The 21,812-nt window shown below is 46.6% G+C and overlaps 1 protein-coding gene across 20 annotated transcripts in view; it reads right to left on the reverse strand.

The window, feature by feature from the left end:
* The window catches only part of LOC129207495 (USP6 N-terminal-like protein), a 92,048-nt gene that overhangs the window by 31,454 nt on the left and 38,782 nt on the right, over window positions 1-21,812 (reverse strand). For 13 of the 20 annotated variants that reach the window (XM_054828500.1, XM_054828509.1, XM_054828510.1 and 10 more), the window contains 4 exons: window positions 9,313-9,600; window positions 1,556-1,629; window positions 937-1,022; window positions 58-97 (listed from right to left, as the gene is read on the reverse strand). In XM_054828500.1, the coding sequence (XP_054684475.1) occupies window positions 58-97; window positions 937-1,022; window positions 1,556-1,621 (192 nt within the window). In that variant the 5' untranslated portion in view covers window positions 1,622-1,629; window positions 9,313-9,600. Of the gene's footprint in view, window positions 1-57; window positions 98-936; window positions 1,023-1,555; window positions 1,630-3,711; window positions 3,732-8,175; window positions 8,488-9,312; window positions 9,601-10,559; window positions 11,825-21,812 lie in introns of those variants that run through there. The other 7 variants (XM_054828517.1, XM_054828518.1, XM_054828516.1 and 4 more) reach the window with 5 other exon arrangements.

Here is a 21,812-nt window from a genome sequence, read left to right on the forward strand (position 1 = left end):
CTCCAGCCAATGTGATAAGGATCCGATACCCATGACAACAGAGCTGGCAGCTCTCACCTTTTCCTCCAAGGCTGTGCGGGTCGGCAGCTCCTGCTCGCTGGAAAAGCAAGGGGTCACTGGTTACTCTATGGGCAAGAAAGGGTATGAACGAGTGTGGGAAGCTGCATTTCAGGGACCACCTGAGGAGATAGGGCTTGGGGGCTTCATGCCTTTCCTACAGCTGTCCCCAATGAGAAGGACACAGAGGAAGCACCAACCAAAACCCCACCACCCTATGGGAGCTGCTGGGGGGTAATCAAGCACTGGACATTGCTGGAAATCCTGGGCATAAAGCTCCTCTTCAATACACACATGATCAGCAATTAAAAGGGGAGAGGGGGGAGATTTCTGGACAACAATTTCTTCAAACCCCCCTCCTGCACACAAAACACCTACTATTATAACTTTTTGATTGGATTTGGAATAAAAATAGTTCTTTTAAACATTCTCCCCAGGCACAGGGTGTGCATCTAATTCATCTGTGCCTCGCTTAGGATGGGGATTTCCTAAGGGAACCAAGAATGATCAGGTATCTTGTCTCATCTCTTCCTACACCTCCCTGAATCATCAGGTGTAAATGCAAGAGCCTCTCCCTCTGTGACACACCACAGGCCTCCACAGAGGCACAGGAACACCAGCCTGCACCTTCTGACACCAGGCTTGTGACAAGAAACCATTTCTGAGCCTTGCCTTGCAGCAGATTCAAAGCATCACAGTGTTTCAACACGTGTGGTTGAGGGAGGAGGCGCATCTAGTCTTTCCTCCTGCATTTGGGATTGATCAAGTCAAGTCACAGAGCAGCTTATAGGAAAGATGCGGGGTCTGCCCTGCCTGGTGCAGATGGATGGTCTGCACAGACACGTGGGTCAGAAGACAGGAGAGGGCAGAAAGACTTACTGCAGGAATCCAAACCGGTCTGTAACTTTATACAGCGTGAAATCGGCATCTTCCCACTGGTCAATCTGAGCTCCGTCCTGCCTGCCCTGAAAGCAAAAAGGACACCCATGAGCTGGCCCAAGCATCAGGAATGCCCCAGTGCCTGCATCCCGCCCCCAGTGCCCGCATCTCTCCCTCCCTGCGTGCTAGAAGACATAGAGCCAGGAGATCAACCTGCTCTAAAGAGACAAATACAATGCAGGCAAGAAAAATACACAAGTTCAGTTTATCCAGCATCCCTGGCGTGCCTCTGCTATGGGCTGGGAAGGGCTGTACATCAGAGAAACCAGTGCTGTTGGGCATAAGCCATCCTGGTGTTAAGGGAGCACTGAAGCACGAGAAGCTCAGGACCTTTCAGTATCTGTCCTAAGCACATATGGGATCTGCGAGAAACTCTAGGGATATGGTGAAAGGAGACGTGCACGCAGAAGTAGGCAGGGAGAGCTGGCATGAAGCTTGATGGCATGAGTTACTGGGGTGATGCTTGCAGGGAGGCAAAAGTTCATATTTGAAGCATTCCTAATCAATTAAATAGCTTTAGCCTTAACCAGCATGTCGGGCAGAAACATGAGGTTGGTACCTTCTCATACTTGGCAACGATCTCTGCTTTTTCCTGGGCTATTAAAGACTCTATATCTTTCTTCATGTCAGAAGCTGTAAGGCAAAAAAAAAAAAAAAAGAGAGGAAAAGGAGGTAAGTAAACATGTACACAGCATGGGAAATATTTTAGGAAAAGCCTTTGCTGACAACTTTAGCTTCCAGTAATATTCCATAGCTAAAACCATGCTGAGGTTGAAAAGCCCCCATACAAAGAGTGCATGGAGCTTGCCTGCACGCAGCAGGACTGTGAGCTGCCTGCTATCTGCATGGGGGCACAACTGAATTTGAGCAAGGTGGAGTCTGCTGGAAGACAAAATGCTGTGCTTTTGTTCTTAGGCACACACGTGCCTATACAAAACATATCGTGCTTTTAAATCGATACACGCAAACTAGCCACAGAGGCCTTGCATTGCACAGGTTGCATGCCAGCTGGGTGTTGTACAGCATAGCGTTCATGTGGATGACAGCGAACTACCATGCTCTTGCCCTCAGCTATGGATGTGAAGCCATGAGATGCTCTGTAGGGGCATCCAAAGGCAGCTTTAACATCAAAGGAGAAACTAAAAGATAAGTTTTTGCCTAGTGAAGTGTGCACACAAGTAAAGTGGCCTCTAGATGATTACCTTCTATACACACCCCCAAAAGAAAAACAACACAGCAGCAAGATGACTGCAGAGTCCCCATCTACCCTGAGGCAGACCAGTCTTGGTCTAAACAAGACCTAGTCTAGCTCACTGAGGTCTCTGCCCACTGCTCTGCTTCATCCCATACACATACGTACGAGCAAGATAACTTCCCACGTCAAACGCGACATGAGTGTTGTCTTGTACAAGCCCAAAAGAGCATCCTCCCTGTCAAGCCATAACTAGTTTCTCACTGTTCACCAAAGGAAAAGGTTGAACTAACACACCGAGGAGAAACACAGACAGACAAAATCCCCAGGGATTTTGGACCACAGTGCCCAGAGGGAGCTGCAAGGAAGAGAGCAGAGGGAAGGTCTACCAAGTCCTCCTCCTCTGAAACTCTGCGGAGCTGCGACCAGCCCAGCTCAGAATACACAACAGCTACAGCACCACCTGAAGCCAGGGTGCCACAAGCCACGTTACCCAAACCTTCAGGCTACGGGAGCGATGCTGCCACAGTGCGGTCCCAGCTGCGGCACTCATTGGGCACGGAGGATGGCAGTAGGGACAGGCAGCCAACGGGGACGGCCTCATCTCCAGCCCACTGACCACATTCCCAGGGCCTCTGTAAACGGACAAACTCCAGCCTGCCCCATCTTTCTGGTATCTTCCCCTTGCTCCCCTTCCCCAGTGCTTGGTTGCTGCTTTTTTTTTTTAAGGGGTTGGGGGTTTTTTTACGTTTTTTAAAATAGTTTTAAGTTTTTCCCACACTTCTGCTATGAATTATAAACCCTGCTTGGTGCAGACAGGATAAGCACTGGGAAGTCATGCTGTGTTATCACCTACATGGCTCTGTCCTTTAGAGTCCTGCTGATACTACAGATGGATACTACACATTTCAAGAACAGCAAGGTAAAATAATTTTAGTCCACAGTTGCAAGTGGCTTAGAGTGTGGAAAAGTTTTTGAGCACTTAAGAGTGTAAAGCTTCTCAGAACAGCTTGTTATAGAGGCAAACTGTATGGTTTTGCCTATTTTGCCTGCTGTAAAAAGATTCAGCAGGGATGGGAAAAAACTGTTAGCTACCACTTAAAATATTTTCCCCACTGTCACATTACAAATGATCCAGTGATTTACCCAGAACACCTGAAAGCTAAACAACTTCAATAATACAGTCCAGAGGTTTCTTGTAGGGCTTGAAAGAAGCTCCTCGGAGCATCTGGGATTCTCCTAGCAGAACAGACTTGAAAGCCTCCCACCAGAAATTAAAAAATTTTGAAAAGCCTTTTGAAAATAAAAAAGAGCAGGTTGACTCCCATGTTGCATCTAAAGCTGGAAAGTAAATCCTGCGTTTCTGTGCTCTGGTCCTTTCCCAAAATGCTGGTGACCGCTTCTTTGCAGAGAAGAGGAACATTGCTATCCACAGGTAAAACACTGTGCTATAGCTGCTCAAGAACAAGTTTACTCCCAAATGCCATTGCAGCTCTCTAATGGACACCAGGAACCATCCTGACCTTCTCGTTGTAGGACACGGTACCCCAGCTTCTGGCTGAAGCCGCACCCCGGCGAGCCACTGTGCAGCTGGCTGCAGCAGCACTTGACACTGGAAGAGCCAGAGCAGCCAAAGACATTGCACTTGGGATGATCTGAAGAATGTGATTTTTCCTTGAGGAAAAAAAAAGAGCTATAAAAAAAAAACTGGAGGAGACATGATAAGCAAAAGCAATAGTGCTCTCCAAGGCTCAGCCCACTTCTCTGCACCTTCACACGTCCATAACAGATTATTTGTCTCATCTTACCAGCTCCTTAATGCAACCTGCTCACTGCCACTGTGTCTTTCAGGCACGGATGGAGATGCCCGGGAGATCCATCTTTCCCTAACTCTTCATTTCGAAAGCAGCTGTCAGTCCCAGTTGCCAGTGCTGTGACAGAAATATTAAACCACATGCAATAATCAGGGCTACAAGGGCAGCTCTTCTGCAACATGTCACAGCCAACAGCACAGGCATTTCACTGCTTTACGCTCACCTATACAGACACTGGAAAAAAGCAAACTCTTCAACTTCATGGCAGGAATGGGTGTATCTTTCCTCCGTTACTGACTCCTCAATCAAAACAGAGCAAGGATAGAAATATTAAAGTGTATTTTGTTCTCTTATTTTTCCAAACTGCAGCTCTTACTTCAAATGTTCCCATGAATTTTGCTCAATACATGTTAATCACAGCTTCATTTTTCAAAGTAGCAAGGTCTGAGTAAATGTCTCACTGTGTCATCTAATTCTGCATTTTCTCCTTCTCACATCTTTCTTCTGTAAAGCTTCACTCAAAGACAAATTCACTCCCCCACTTTTGACATTGTTTTTTGGTTGTTATGGGGCCAAAGAATTCAAATTACGTCCTTTACATGCTGCTAAAAATACAAATATTCTGCAGACTGGAGGGAAAAAATAAACTGCACATCAAATTAAGTGGGCAATTTTTCAAGACATTTATGAAGTGGAAGTTATTCTGAACGTCTGTGACCACACTCTGTAATAGAATAACCAGAGGAAGAGCAACTCGGTAACATGGGAGGGTTTACGCAGCAGAAGACAGCAGCTAGACCACATATATTTTGGCAGCCACCTTTGCGAAAGCCTCTCTGCAGCCAGAAATGCCAGACTGGTGCAAAGGAGTCAGTTTTGCATCTCATGCCAGGAATGTACACATTTGTTTTTCTATTCAACAACACAAAAATCCAAATTTAGGAAAAACTTGAAAGCAGGGAAAATGGTTGATGGCAGTGGGAGGGATGGAGATGGCAAGTGGCTGCACCGACCTCGGCATCTGACCACCATACTAGTGCTTTTTGGAGTACAAGGGCCATGCTGTGCTTGACTAGATGGTTTTCAAAGTACTCTGGAGAGGGAACAGAATATAGCTTAGCTCTGTAACAGCCTATGTTGAATATAGATACTGAATATGCATGTTTTTATGATTTAATTCTGTGCATACTTGAACTCAAGAGTAGTCTGACACCATGAAGTTATAGCATTTGCTTGAGGGAAATGACACCTTGTGTATATGAAAACTACAGAGACGTTTGTTTCCTGGAGACTTTGACGAAACACATCATTCTGCCCTGATATAAGTAGGATACCTGTAAATAGGAGCAGCCTGTGCCTGCCACACTTCTCCATATACCTATATAAGACTGAAGACTTTTTTTTTTTTAATACACCACTCAAATTAATTTCTCAAGCCTGCCACACAATTTTCTCCTGCAAGTACCGTATTTTTCCAGCAAACAGGGTTTTTTCCATGACAAGCACACAAGGTGAAGCAGCTATAAACAGGAATGGTAAGAAAATGTGAACAATGCAAGAAAGGTATCAGAAGAATTTACTAGGATGTAAGCTACAAAAGGCCCCAAGCCATGCACGCTTAAATTCAAGAAAAAAAGTTAGCAACTAATTCCTTTAAAAAGAACGAGTTGAAAAATCTCACAATCTGTCATCTCACACTAAAGCTTATAGCATCCAGTTTACAATTTAAGGAATTAAAAAAATTAATCCCAGCAACTGTAAGCCTAAAGATGCTTAATGAAAATGCATGTTACTGCCTACCCACATTGAACACTATCTCGCCATTAGCAAACCTGAAATAAAATATACAAATTTTGGATGACAACTTTACTGAAATCAATTGTCCAGCTGGGATCTCAAGGTGGAAGGTGGCCACATCAAAAATCCAAGATTTGGTGCAAAAATTGTTATCCATAAATCAGATTTACTGCTATAACCCCCTCCTCAAAAGTCCCGTATTTTTCCATTAAGGTCCCCAGTGGTACTCGCTGGGACCAGCCTGGCCAGCAGCATGGGAACCTCTGGCCACCAATCACCCAATCTGCGTGTTGCAAGCCTGCTCGCTGCCCAGAAGAGGAACCAAGCATTTCCCACAGCCCGGCAGCAGTGCTGCTCAAGCTGCAGCCTGGGGACACACACACGCACATCCCCTCCCGCTTATATTAGCAATCATTAACAACCACCTTGCCTGGCTCGTTCCCTCCGTGCCAGTACCTGCAGAAGACACAGACACTGCCACCTCTTTCCACAGAGGTTGCTTGCCAAGGTCACGTCTGCGCAGCCCTCTGCTCACCATCAGATCCTCCTCTCCCCACTGCTCAATTTGTACGAAACGAGGACAAACTTCCATTAGAAACTACTGGGACGCAAGACTTGTACGCAGAATTTCATCCATCAAAAATTCAAATGGCTGTGGTCTAAGGACTGGAGCTGAGGTATCAAAGACTCAGCTGCTGGGTCCTGCAGAGGGTTGTGGGTGGTTGCACATCAGCGTGTCTTGAGATGCCCTCCCAGAAATTCACTGCAACCGTGACTCCAGATTTGACTCCTCCGAGCCCTCCTCACCAAAGCAGTTTTGCTGTTGGGACCTTGGCCAGAAAGCAGTTTCCCAGCCTCTGAACGGAGTAGCTGTGGTGATGCTACCAAGCAACCCATCTGAGCCAAAGCAGCTGAATTTTCAGTCTCTTCAAGACTTTTCTGTCTCCTTACAAGGAAAGTACAAAAGTTTTACATGCTTTTATACTGGTCTCACACTGTCAGGCTGCACTAGCATCAGACTGTATTGCTCATCTTCACCATTCTGCTGTAAGGTGAACTGTAGATCCAGTGACCCTTGGGAGAAGGGCTTATGAAAATGAAGATATCACTAAAATCTCCTCTTTTTAGGAAGTACAGCACCTCAACCTTGGGCTGGGTTGGGGATTTCCTGGAACCCAACTTTTACATATTTTATACTGTAGAAAAGTATCTACTCAAGCCACTTGAGATTACAGACTATGTTTTGGTTATTTCTCCATTCCCGCTGCATCCACCGGTTAGAGCAAATTAAAGGCAAGCATGATGCAGGCATACAGCCAAATTCAACTGAGTTACAAAATCTTAACAGTTACCTCCCCCTAGCAGAGTCATCTCAACCGCCTGCACCCTTCCTCAGCATGCTCCATCTCCAGGACAAAACTTGTAAAATTTCCATTTTTGCTTCTGTAAGCTCTCACTGCACCATACGTTTCTCCTGTCCAGCTACACCCAAGCCCATGGAAACGGATATGATTTTTTTCCTGTATGCTACTGCAAGCAGAAGGTCATTGAAAAAGGAGAAATGAGTTCAGGTGAAGGTGTGTTGGAGTCCTGAATGTGCCCAAGGAACTACTAATACAGACTGCTTGTGAGGAGAAAAAGAAAAAGGAAAAAAAAGAAAAAAAAAGAAGAAAAAAAAAGGCAAATTTTGACACATTGTACTTAAATACCGTGATGGCCTGTATCAGACTGAAACTACTGCTGTGGAATAGTCAAAAAGGTACGTCCTTACTACACCACATCCACCACTGCCGAAAGTCAGCAAGTCGCTGTTTCTGTTTCACGTTCTATTTTAAAAGCACAATTTAACACAGTGTTTTATATCTTTAGCCATCTATGCTATAAACCTGCAATTTTTCCTTTAGGGGAACAGGCTTGAAGGAAATGCTTACGCATCTATACAAGTGGAAATTCTTTTCAACATCTGCTAAGAGGTGAGACCCTCGCACAAGGCACACTTGCAGTCTGCACCACTTCCCAGCAAAGTACTCTCACTTGTAAAGCTAGTATTAGTTGTAACAGTGTCTAGTGTGCTTGCACGCCCTAGACTAAACCCCGCCACGCAAACTGGTGCAACAGTCTGCTAAAGCAAGCTGCAAAAAGTTGAGTAAACCCTATCAGGGTTTTTTTTAAGAGCATGAAACAGACACCCTGACATGCTTCGAACCATGCAGGCTATTGGCTTGCAGCAGACTCCCCATCCTGGTAGCTTGGTATAATTGGGGGGGGCACAGTCAGCAGTTGCGAGGCAAGGGAGCTGTCATGAGAGGCTCTTCTCTACGTGCTCAAAGCCTTTCAAAAGCAAAGCTGCAGGGTTACATCACTGTATATACCTACCAAGCACAGCCAAAACAAGCGCAGCTTTGGGTCTGCTTCGACTGCATCGCCATGGCCCAAGGAAACCTCCAAGCTTCCCGAGACATCCAGGAGAAGCTGCGGGCTGTTGCAGGCAGGTGCTGGCACACAGGGCTGCATGCCCAGGCGTTGACGAGCCGCAGGAGGAAGTGACGGCCACGCACTGCCGGCTGCAGGCACAGCTTCTGCTTCACGAGACCCGGCTCCCCACACGGAAGTCAAGCTGCTCCCGATGTCTTGCTACAAGACTGGCCAGTGTCCCCATCTCCATCACAGTTGCTGCAGTATTTGTTACTAGAAACCCAAATTTCAAGCCCAAAACGGACAACACACTCAATGTGCTTGCATCGAGAACTTCTGCTGATCCCCATCCGCAGCTGCTCTCTCATTAACAAACTCAGACTGTAAATGCCCTGGTCAGTCTCCAGCTTCTAAACATCACGTCATCAGACTGCACATCACCAATCCTAGCCCAAATCCGGCACTCACTATCCTGCTACCGAAAAGGAAATCAGACTTGCACTCACAAAGTGAATTATGACTTCAGGAATTAAATTACTATCAAGCAGGATAAAGCAAGATCCAGGAGATCCTGTTTGCATGTTTATTTCCTTGACTACAACAAAAACTCAAGAGCACACAAGCAAGCTTTTTTTTTTTAAAAAAGCATAAGGAGCACTAAGCCAGCTGAATTGCAAGGAGGTTTATGTTTTAACTGTCTCAGGGTCTTTGAAAATGACTGCTCATAGATCACTTTAAATATGAGTTGCAGATGTGTTACAGAACATTCAAACAAGCTCCTGTCCCAGTAAACTTGCATAGTATTCAAAACTGTGCTGGATGCTGCGCTGGATAAAACCACGCTCACCACCCTCAGCAGAGGCACTGGGAACACCCAGGTGAGAACCTCCACTGCAACTTGCTTTGATGCCACCAGCAATGTCCCAACAAGCCAGAGCACCCAGCATGATCTCATACAAAACCCTGCAGATTTACTAGCATGTGTACCCACAGCACACAACGGCTCTCGGTGTGATTCTCACCTGCTCTGGAGCCACTCTGTGAGTTTGGGAAAGGGAGCGTGGAAATGCAACCCGGCTCCAAGCAACATGCCCTTACCTGAGCTCAGTATCAGGTGCCGAGATGCATCAGTTCAGCTGGAGTTGTCCTCTCCCCTGCAGGCATCTACCTGGCAGGAGCTGGCTGTTTCCGCTGCAGGGTGGCAAGGACCCCCAGCCACTGCAGCCCACCGGTCCAATGCCCTTTGGCCTCACTCGTGCTGCCCCAGCTCAGTGTGGCGGCTCTCCCCTCCACTCCTCTGGCACGTGGGAGCTCACCGCGAGTGGCTGGGAGAAAAGACAATGTGGGGGGCAATCCGCACACGGGCTCTCTCTTCCCCCACGCTCACTGCAAAGGAAGTAAGAAGTTGGTAAGTTTTCCAGTTCTTGCACAGCAGAGGCACCATGCTTCACTGGCACAGGGGATCTTTGCACACAGGAAAGGCAGGTCCCATTGGAGCGGGCAGCAAGGTAGCGTCTTAGCCTGGTGGGGAAGGAACAGGCTGTAACGGGAGGACACCCAATGTCAGAAAGCAAACTATGCTTGTCTGCACTGGAAAGAAACCCTTGGTGTGGGTCATGCTCAGATTTTGTTGATTTGGTGGGTTTTTCATGACGAGTTTCCTCCCCACCCAGCTCACAGCATCAGCCCAGCATGGAATTGCACTAACACAGAGGACTCGTTAGAGGGATTTTGTTTGAGCCTGGCCTGGACCATACATGCCAGGTACCGGAAAACCAGCCTGTGTGCCTCCAGCTGCACAACATCATCTTGTCCAGGGTGGTTATCCAGGGATGCTCAGCTCAGACACAACCCAGCACGTGGTCTGCAGCAGGGGGCTGTGCTTTAGCCCATTTTCTGGTCTGGTTGAGTGCCAGGGATGGAAGGGCTTCCCATGCAGATCTCAGAGTCCATCATACCTTTGTACCAGCACACACATGCTACTGGCAACTCAGCAGGTAGAAATGCCCCCTGCCCAAGCCAAAGGCACAGTATTACACCCAGCTTCAGCCATTCTAAGAGCATGTTGCTGCCAAGAAGGGATGCAATGCAGGGTCTGGGCCATTCCTCCAGGAACAAGCTGGGGGAAAAGGGAGATGCAGCATATGGGACTTTGGTCAGGTTATGAGCAGTAACACAACATCACCGACTCACGCGGCGGAAAAGCTGGCACCAGCAGCATCACCTGAGCCACCTTCCAGCACTTGCAGCTCCTACCTGATACATCCAAACAGCTAACACAGTTCAAAGGACACCAGAGCCCAACATAGAATTATTATTTTTTAAAACAAGTTTTTAATTCTCACCTTAAGCAATCCAGAGAAGCAATGCACTGGTTTCACAAGCGTGAAATTGAGACATTACCCCAAAGCGCGACGTTTCTGTTTGAAGCCATCAAGTGCTGGGAGGGGGAAGCATGTGCCAATACCCAGGAGAGGAAGCACAGCTCACTTTTCTCATGAGCAGCCACTATAATAACACCACCTCTCCTCTGATCCCCCTCACAGGCATTTCTGAATGGACTTCTCCCCACACTTCTGGGCTGTCTCCACACACTTTCCCCGCTGTCACCCCTCCAGCACCCGGACACAACGACTCGGAGACTCCAAAGTGCAGACAACTTCACACCTTTTCCGAGGTGGCCACTTTTATCATCAAGTAGCCTATAACACAGATTACATTATCTATACATTATCACTGAGTAGCTTATAATGTGGCTTACACATATAACACAGATTACACACATTTCCTTCTGTTCTCCCAGTTTGCACCAAGCTTTTAAAGTATGATGGCAAGCTGTGGTCATGACGATGATAATACTTTGCCACTACACTATGGCAATACCATAAAACCCAAATACATTGGCCAAGTCTTTTAGTTATAGAAATAACTAAAAAACTATGTAAGGCTGCATTTACATGCTATCCACCCCCCTCAACGCTACCAGCGTGTGTGGCAGTGCTGCCAATAAATAAAACCTCAACCCTCTCCCCACCATCCTTCCTATGCTCCCAGCACTTACATCTCATTTTCACACACTTTTTTTTTTACACTGTGCCTTGGCACTCAGGTTAAGGTCTTCTGCCCAGCAATGGAGATGAGAGAAGCAAGAGGGCTGATAAAGAGATTTGCTCTCCTCCTTGCTTCCACTTGGTAAGCCCAGCCTTGGTGCTTCTGCAAAGCTCAGCTGTTGCAATGTCAGAAGACATGGCCTTAGACATAAGCTAAACCCTCCAAGCAGAACCGCGAGTCTACAAGCAATTCTTTGGCAGCTTCTATTTTCAGACCTCACATAGAATAAAAGAGCATCCAAACATTTTTTAAGCTCTTTTTAACAGGAACTCATCTTCCCCAGACAACAACAGCAAAAAAAAAAAAAAAAGAAAAAAGAAAAACCAGCACAAAAACCCCAAGATGCATGAATTTATTTTTTATAGCATCATTATTTAAATGATTTCTCATTTAAAAAAGAGAAGTAAACTGAAGAATGCAGTAGTCCACGTGCTGCTTTCCGAATTGAAAACTAATGTTCTCTCTGCATTCCCTCCTTCCTCCATTCCGGTGTCTATAAAAAGGCCAGAAAAGCTGGGGGGGGGGGAATCTCCTTTTTTCGGATGATGCACTGATGTGGAAAGGAACTATATAGACGCAGAGCTTAGGAACGCGCTTCTTCTGTTTGCTTAAGACTGGAAAAGCAGTTTACATTTCTTTAACCATAAACTAAAGGAAGCTACAACGATGGTTATTCTCCACTTGAACATGTATTCCTCTCAAAATACTGTATTTTATTCTTTTCGGTCATGTAGCAATACCACGGGACATGCTACTCTTCCCTTTTGCCATCCTCATGGTCATTCTTGCCTCCAGCTACACATGGCAATTTTGGGTAAGCTAAAAGGTAAGCTACTGCATCTCCTTTTGCTATTTAAAACTTTTCCTGCTTTTCGGCTTGGTGGCAACCACCAGCTAGAGGCCCACACCTAACACGTGCCCTGGCTGATACCCAAGATGCCACACTGGGCACTGTGGAGCTAGCAATGGTCACTAGCCAAAACCAAAGGAACAAGGATGCAAAAAGAAGCTATTGCGCTGCCAGCAGCCTGTGCTCTCCCTGGCACAGAGGGGTGGCATCTTTTTTTAAAACACAAATAAGGAAATAACAAACGTACTGTTATACAAAGTCACTGGGACAGCTGATGAAATACGTGGGTAGGAAGTTAAAAATCCACTAACAATGAGATGCAGCTTGTCCCTGGAAAACTTGCCCAAAATAATAATTGAGGTGAATTATTTATAAGTTATAGATATGTAAATTGAGTTAAAGTGAGACCTATGCTGACCGTGTGGGTCTGGCACTCCTTGCCAGAGCCCCTGGCTGCACCCCGTTTTTAGGAGGGGAGGCAGCTTGAGCAATTAGCCCGACCCTGACCCAGACTAATGCCCGTGCCCTAGGAAAATGTGCATTTTAAACGAGGTTCTCCGAGTACCACCCTCATTCCTTCAACCACGTTAATGAGTTTAATCAGCTCACACCACCTCCGAATATAGAACCCCATGCAGTAAGTTGTTTGTGTTTGGCAGCCTCTGCAGAGGACACTCCCTGACCATTTTGCTAGCAGTACCTTGGACTTGCATTACCTTCATACATCATCTCTGGACACTAATGAGTGAGCTGTTGTTAACTTCTTTTCTTCTACCGCAGCCCCACGCAAGCATGTCCATTAATAGGAAACTTCAGGGGAAAAAAGAAGTATTTGATTCAACACTGGAAAGTACTGAGAAAATGTCTCCAAAAGCTCTTTCACAGCCTGGAACCATATGCAGGACAGCATTAGGACACACAACATTTTTAAGGAGTATGGAAGCAATCTTCTTTTAATTACAACGTAACCCTTCCCTTCCTTTTTGCTTCTTAATAACTCGTAAAATAAGCCCAACTGAACAGTTGCAGAAATTTTTGCTATCGTTGTGCAAAAGCAACATTTTACATAAACAAGAAAATTTAATGGTTGTGTTCCCTTTGAGGAAATTCTTCACACATAAAGTCGTCCCCTCTTCCCTTCATGGAAAACACGTTTATAAAATCCAACTGGAGGCGAAGATGTAAGACAGACGTAATGCTTCAGCAACGGTCGTGTAGGACACCCTGTTAAAAGCCAGCTTAGGAGTCAATATAAAAATAACTCAAGGGTTCTTGGGGTTTTTTAATAGTGTGGAAATCAACATCTGTGTCAGTTAGTTAGGGCTCCAAAATACATCTTACAATTCACAATGTATTTGGCCGTTACCACTTTACCGTGGTCAACATCAAACTAAACCTGACATTAAAAATGGATCCATTGAGACTGCTGGGGTTGAAAGACAGACACACAACTTTCCAGCCAGGGAAAATGAAATGGTACTGATATTTTGGAGTAAGCCATATTATTCCAATAACAGTTTCCGTACATTAGATATAAGTGCAACGAAATTATGCTCAGGGGACTGGTGGAAACACAGGCGGGCAGGTTGGTGCTGGACACTGGTAAGATCTAAGTGTGGAAGAGGATGCAAATCTCCTGGTCACTAGCAAAGCCCCAGTGCTGGTAGCAGGCAGCTGGTGAGGTGCCACGTCGGGCAGCGACCAGTGGCAAGCAGCATCAGCTCCCAGCCATCAACAGCAGCTGAACCAGTGCTCCCATAACTGCCACCTGAGCCTACACCACCAACCACAACCCCATGGAAGTGTGGAGCACACCTCCTCATCACTGCAGCGGGGGAGTTTACACCCACTGCACTCCCAGAGCAAAGCCACGCTGGTCCCTGGTGCAGCGGGTGTCAACAGCTGGCACCTTTGCACATGTGCTTGGGGAATAAAATGAGTCTTTCCCCCCCCTCCCACCCACCCCAAAAAGTGACACTTTTTTCCTTGCAAGCGTATCCTCAGCACTTGGGGCATTTCCTAATTTGCTAAACACTGGCCTCTGAAGGGCTTGGTGAGGATTGCTCACATCACCACGCTGACATGGCAGCGTTTTGCCCCGACCCACGGCAGCGAGGCCGAGTCCCTGGCACGCACCCCTCCATCAGGGAGATGGCAGAGCACTGACACACTTCATGACATGTACCACTGTGTAATGATGTACGCCCCCAGCATCCCTAGGCCACTTCAAACCAGTGTGAACCAGAAATTCAGGTTTGCCAACTCAGCGTCTTCCCCTCTTCCCCACCCCTGGTTTGGAAACCTCCTACGATGATAACAACATCAGGAGGAGGCACGAATTCAGCTTGGTTTCTGGGGGGAGAACGCTATGCCCAAGCACATCATCTGGCTCCCCATGAGGAACTCAAAGGTGGAAGGGTGGCACAATGACCGGCCTGAGCTAGCCACATGTTTGGAGTCCAGGTCCACGTGGTGCACGGAGAGCCCCGAGCAGGTCTGGTGTGGACCCGAACCTGCAGGTGACACCATGGAGCCCAGTACCCATGGGGATGTACAACCGAGTGAGCCAGGTGATATGGACAGACATCAAACCACATGCCATCTTTCCATTTCTAGTTTTTCAGAGGCATTCAGGCAGCACCTTCAATCAAATACATTTGAGAAACAACACACGGAACTTCAGAAAAATCAATGCTCAAAACCACAATGAATCTATTACCTACAATTACTGTTTTCCATGTTCTCAGCATTTTGGATGTGAATAACAGCAATAGAAGCAGGATAAAAGCAAGTCAAAGGGGACCACAACAGGCTCAAATCTATATGAAAATGTTTGAGAAGGGTTTTTCTAGTGAAAGCTGGAACTTGCATGGGGAAGGTGACAGTATGCATGGAAGAACTAAAAAAAATACAAAATGTCTTGGATGAGACAGAAAGCAGAAGGAGAAGTTTAAGTAGATGAGAGCCTGTGGCAGTGATATAAAGACCAGCATTTGGTACGGAAACCCATACAAGGCTGCCTATAAAAGCAGCAGCAGATGCTATTCTCCCCAGGAAACACATGAACACAACTCAAGTATCACCTGTGTTTCAAGATGCAGTCTTACTTAACTGAAAACATGCTCAGCTAAAGAAGAAAGAAGATAATTTGAACTTGAAAGATGCATTTATCTTAAAAATGCTTTAACATTCACCCAACAAAACAAGTAGACAATTCACTTAAAACACGATCACTTAAAACAGTTCACTTACAAACATAAAATTTCAGTTAATTGCTACAAAAGACATTTGCAAGTAAGATGACAATTTCCTTGGCAGCTTGGGAAATGGGAATCTTCCTGTTCCAAAATCAAAACCTGGGGGAGCTGAATGCACACTACTCAAATGCAGCTGGACCTCTGCTTCTGTGCAAGAAGGCTTGGAAAAGGAAAGCTGTCAATAAATAAGCTTCTGATGGCAGTGGAGGGTGTTTTGATAGGAAAAGCACAAAGAAATAACTTTTTTTTTTCCCCTGAAGAGCGAGGCCAACACAAAGAATAAGATCCATGCTCGAGTTAGAACATGCCTGCAGGCCTTCAGATAAGACTTCAAAGTAGAATAGCAATTGCACAGGTTTTTGCATTTTATTTTTTGCAAAACATCAAGTCCTTCAGCAGGAAGGACTTTTCTGGAGAGCAGAGATCAGAGCTGGTTCACTCTTTATCATCATTGTTAGTTGAGTACAGAAGGGCCTCTGTGAGCCCACCCTTTAATTTAAAGCACAGTTGCTTCAGGCTTGTCCTGGCTGAGTACAAACCATGGAGTTCATCTTCCTGATTCCCACTTCCTGCGTAAACCCGGACTTGGATTCCCATCCCCGCTTACTGGTTGCAGACCTTCCTTTAGCACCTGCTTCAGCCAGATGCACGGCTGCAGCAAAACAAAAGCAGCCTATTCTCTCCTTATGGATATCTCCCCACCAGATCCTCTCCTAGGACCCACTACAGGAGGGTGAGCACTAAATCTTTTTTGCAGCAATAAAGTCTGTGCTGCACTAAAGCCATTACGTGTTTCTCCCACTTCCTCCCATTGACAAAAAAACAAAAGCTTGTACTTTCTGATAACTTGTTGCTCACCGTTATCAGAAAATATTTGCTTTCACAGATTGTTTCTCCCCTCCTTGTTTCAGAATGGTTTTCAGTAGAATAACAGGCTCTCTCCCAACTAAAAGCAGCAGGGGGTGATTTAGGACAGATGCCCTTCAAAGCCCACCTGGCAAACCCAGCCCGGACCCAGGCACAGCCCTGCTCTGCCCTTGCATCTCTGCTGGGGACCACACGCTCCAGCACCTCCTCCATCACCCTAGGTGTCCTGCAGAGGAGACAATGCTCTAGCTGCGTGGCCTGAAGAGATGGGGCCAACTCTGCACCACTAACCTGGCTTCAAGTGGCTGCCACTGTTCTCTAGCAGCAGACCACCTCTAGAAGATATTCTGCCCACTCTGAGTATCTGCTGTATCATACTCTATCATACTTTGAGTATCTGCTGTTTCTCTCTTCTCACCACACACTGTGCTTCCTTCCTGCCAGATCCCTTATCACCATGTTTCACCCCAAAACCACCCAGATGAAACTTCCACTCTTGATGATGCTGCTCTTTTATTCAGCGACCAAAGGAAACACTCTCGCACCAGGCGCTAAGTCCGCAGCGCTCCCGCCAATGACCAATGCAGAATTAAACACAGGTGTCACATGAAAACACGGTGCCAAGTTTACAGTTCCCCAAAAAAGCACTGAATGCATGCACACACTTTGTCACTTTTTATTTTTATTTTTTTTTTAAACAACCAGAGCATCAAGTGTCAGGTCCTAAAACCAAGAAGGGCACCAAAAGTCTAAAGATAAGAAATAACTCAGGATATGAAATATTCAACTACCGCAACCCAAGCTGACACCTTGCAAAGTCCTAACTGAAATGTGATGACGACAGCTGTTGCCAAGCCCAAACAATTTTCATAAACATGTGGTGGTTCCCTGCAACAAAAGCATTACCCAGACAGCCATTCTGTACCCTGAAACTGATGCAAGGGAAAATGTGGAGTCACAGACAACACGCTCCTGCAGGAGCCCTGCACTATCTGCTGGTAAGAGCTCTCGAAGGTCTTATCCAGAAGAGGAAAGGTCAGGTCTTAACTCTGGCAATCACTTTGGCATGATGCTCTACTGAAGACTGAACAGATTTGGTAAGCAGGAGGAGAGATGCCATGCTGGACTTTGTTCTCACCAATAAGGAGGGGCTGGTGGGGAATGTGAAGCTCAAGGGCAGCCTTGGCTGCAGTGACCACAAAATGGTGGAATTCAAGTTCCTCAGGGCAGCGAGGACAGCAAGCTCACTACCCTGGACTTCAGGAGAGCAGACTTTGGCCTCTTCAGGGATCTGTTTGGTAGAATACCATGGGACAAAGCCCTGGAAGGAAGAGGGGCCCAAGACAGCTGGCTAATATTCAAGCATCACCTCCTCCGAGCTCAGGAGCGATGCATCCCAACAAAGAGGAAGTCAAGCAAAAACACCAAGAGGCCCCCCCATGGTTGAACAAGGAGCTCCTGGGCAAAGTCAAACACAAAAAGGAAGCCTACAGAGGGTGGAAGCAAGGGCAGGTAGCCTGGAATACAGAGAAACTGTCCGAGCAGCCAGGGAGCAGGTTAGGAAAGCCAAAGCCCTGATAGAAATCAGTCTGGCCAGGGCTGTTAAGGACAACAAGAAAAGCTTCTATAGGTATGTTAGTGATAAAAGGAGGATGAGGGAAAACAGGGGCCCACTCCAGAAGTAAACAGGAGACCTGGTTAGCCAGGATATGGAGAACACGGAGGTACTCAACAACTTTTTTGCCTCAGTCTTCACCAGCAAATGCTCTAGCCACACCACCCTAGTTGCAGAAGCCAAAGGCAAGGAGTGGGAGAATGGAGAACTGCCCACTGTATGAGATCAGGTTTGAGACCATCTAAGGAACCTGAAGGTGCACAAGTCCATGGGACCTGATGAAATGCATCCATTGGTCCTGCAGGAACTGGCAGATGAAGTTGCTAAGCCCCACTGTCTATCATATTTGAGAAGTTGTGGCAGTCCAGTGAAGTTCCCACTGACTGGAAAAGGGGAAACATAATCCCCAGTTTTAAAAAGGGAAAAAGGAAGATGCAGGGAACTACAGGCTGGTCAGTCTCACCTCTGTGCCTGGCAAGATCATGGAGCAGACCCTCCTGGAAACTATGCTCAGGCTCATGGAAAATAAGGAGGTGATGCTGACAGCCTTAGCTTCGCTAAGGGCAAATCATGCCTGACAAATTTGATGGCCTTCTATGACAGGGTTACAGTGTCAGTGGATAAGGGAAGGGCAACTGACATCATCTACCTGGACTTGTGCAAAGCATTTGGCACTGTCCTGCACAACATCCTTGTCCCTAAATTGGAGAGACATGGACTTGATGGATGGACCACTCGGTGGATAAGGAATTGGCTGGATAGTCACACTCAAAGAATCATGGTCAATGGCTCAATGTCCAAGTGGAGATCAGTGATGAGTGATGTTCCTCAGGGGTCAGTATTGGGACCAGTGCTGTTTAACATCTTTGTTAGTGACACGGACAGTGGGATTGAGTGCACCCTCAGCAAGTTTGCTGAGGACAACAAGCAGTGTGGTACAGTTGACACGCTGGAGGGAAGGGATGCCATCCAGAGGGACCTTGGCAGGCTGAAGAGGTGGGCCCGTGCAAACCTCATGAAGTTCAACAAGGCCAAGTGCAAGGTCCTGCACATGGGTCAGTGCAATCCCAAGCACAACTACAGGCTGGGCAAAGAATGGATTAAGAGCAGCCCTGAGGAGAAGGACTTGGGGGTATTGATTGATGAGAAGCTCAACATGAGCCGGCAGTGTGCGCTTGCAGCCCAGAAAGCCAACCGTGTCCTGGGCTACATCAAGAGACGTGACCAGCAGGTCAAGGGAGGTGATTCTGCCCCTCTGCTCTCATGAGATCCCACCTGGAGTACTGCGTCCAGCTCTGGGGCCTCCAACATAAGGAGGACATGAACCTGTTGAAGCGAATCCAGAGGAGGGCCACAAAGGTGATCAGAGGGCTGGAGGACCTCTCCTATGAGGACAGGCTGAGAGAGTTGGAGTTGTTCAGCCTAGAAAAGAGAAGGCTCCAGGGAAACCTTATTGTGGCTTTCCAGTATCTGAAGGGAGCCTACAGGAAAGATGGTGAGGGACTGTTTACAAGGGCATGTAGTGACAGGACAAGGGGTAATGGCCTTAAGCTGAAGGAGGATAGATTTAGATCAGATAAAAGGAAGAAATTCTTTACTGTGAGAGTAATGAGGCAGTGGCACAAGTTGCCCAGAGAGGTTGTGGAGGCCCCATCCCTGGAAGTGTTCAAGGCCAGGTTGGATGGGGCTTTGAACAACCTGGTCTAGTGGAGGGTGTCCCTGCCCATGGCAGGGAGGGGTTGGAACTAGATGATCTTTAAGGTCCCTTCCAACCCAAACCGTTCTATGATTCTATGATCAGTATGAGCTTCAAAATAAATAAATAAGTAAATTCTCAGTCCAAGAACACAAGGTTAAAAAAGACCACTTTGGCAAGTTTCTAGTGTTAAATAATCCATAATGTCTTCCAAGCAAGATCCTCTTTACTGTGGCAAGTCCTGCCCAGCCTCAGAGCAGTGTGGGGCTTGCAAGAATCCTCATAACCCTGCAGCCCTGCTCTCCCTCACCAGCAGTTGCAGGATGTGGGCTTGGTGTTTTGGGGAGCAGCAACCTTTTTTTTTTTTTCTCCCCCCTTTCTGACTCAAGGCTGGACCAGTGACCAAGCGCAGTGTTAACACCTTCAGTACACTAGGTTGTAATTTCTGAGTGCTTGCGGTCATTAAAAAGGCACTACAGCATGAAAGGACTTGTTGGCAAGCAAAACAGCCTCAGCTCAGGAATGTCTGCTTTCATTTCTTTTATTGCCAATTAGCAGAAACTCCTCATCACTGATTTAGGTATTGAAGAAAAAAAAATATATATAAACAAGTAAACAACCACTTAAACACCTTCCTTGTCCCTTCCCTAGGCTTAGCCTAAGCCAGACACCTCTCCAGCCTCACCACCAGGTTCAACTTCCCTAATGCCCACCACAATGCAGCGGCACGCTGTGGATGCAGCTTGGACAACTCTTGCCTGTCCTTCCTCCTGCCCATGTTCATGTGGCGTGTGCTTATTATTTACACTCAGCTTAACTGCTTTCCTCACCCAATGTCATCAGAGGCAAGCATGGAGAAACACCTACCTGCACAGTTCACTTTGGAAAGCCTGGCTATCTCTGCTGGTAACTACCAAGAGACAGATAGCATCAGCAACCCAACCTGAAAATGCTTCTCCTCTCCTGCTTTTTATACCACCACTCTTTGAGAAGCTTTTTCATGGCCACTTTGATGTTCAGAAAAGCCCAGGACCAGCTCATCTGACCCCCAGGATCTGTGCTGTCTTTTCAGTCCAGAGACATCAGGTGAGGAGAAGCCCAGCAGTCTGTGGACTGCTGAAGATGACCTTCAGGTTTTACATGGGAATTTGTTGGCTCTCTTATCTCGGAGACAACATTTGCAGGTAAGTCCCAAGTGTCTCCAGACAGTCAGCCACAGCCCAAACCACTACACAAATTTAAGCTGCCATTCCTTATGCCGGCCCTCCCATGGGATTCCTGTACTACAGCATCTCCATCAGCACATCATTCCTCTGTCCGAGCTTTCCTCTTCCAATATTTTAAACTTGTTGTCCAAATTCAGTTTTTTGATCCTATTCTCAAATGCTTTTAAGGCGGTGGCAATCTTGCAGTTGTTGCAGCAGGCGGAAAAGCCGAAGCACAAGCCACCCCTCTGACCTGGGAAAGGTCCCTCAAGAGATGCACCCAACCCTAACATCGCGCCCTCTTAGGTGCCAAAATCCACCAGAAAGCAGATTGCAAAACTTCTCCTGCCTGTGGGCTGCTCCTCCCTCTTCTCCTCCCCGCAGCAACACACCTTTGGCTGAAAAAGCTTCTGGAACTACAAAAACTTTAAAGTGTTAAGAGAAGGTCATAAAAGAACAACAACTTGAGAATAGCTGCAGCTAAAAATACCCGATCCCCACACCCCTTCTTTAAAAAAAAGATTATCAGATGTCACTTCCCAATGGTAAAAACATGTCTGCCTGTTTTTTAATTAAGGTGTTATTTTGAACACTGGACTTTCTTGGCAGGGAACACAAGAGACCTTAGGAAAAGGCCTTGTTTGCTGCCTCCAAGATGCCACTTTTATGTGCCATCTGATGGTAAAATACTGTCTGAAACTAGCACCTGCAAATCTGTACTTTCTTCTAGCACAACCTAACTTTGCAAAATAATTTTCTAAAGCGAACAAAGTATTTTGGCCACCCATACCAAGTTGCAGAGTGTTTGTGCAATACGGATTTATTTTTATTTTTTAATACTTCAGAGTATCAAGGTGGAGAATGTGGGAAGGAGATAACATCAACAAATGGAGCAGCAGTGCAGATCAAGCATCAGCACAGGGCTGGAAACCGCCTCTTGTCTGACCACAATCCTAGGTAGAACTGGAAAAATCTGCATGATGGACAGACTGAATTA

Source organism: Grus americana, chromosome 5 (genome assembly GCF_028858705.1).
Source record: "Grus americana isolate bGruAme1 chromosome 5, bGruAme1.mat, whole genome shotgun sequence".
Lineage (NCBI taxonomy): Eukaryota > Metazoa > Chordata > Aves > Gruiformes > Gruidae > Grus > Grus americana.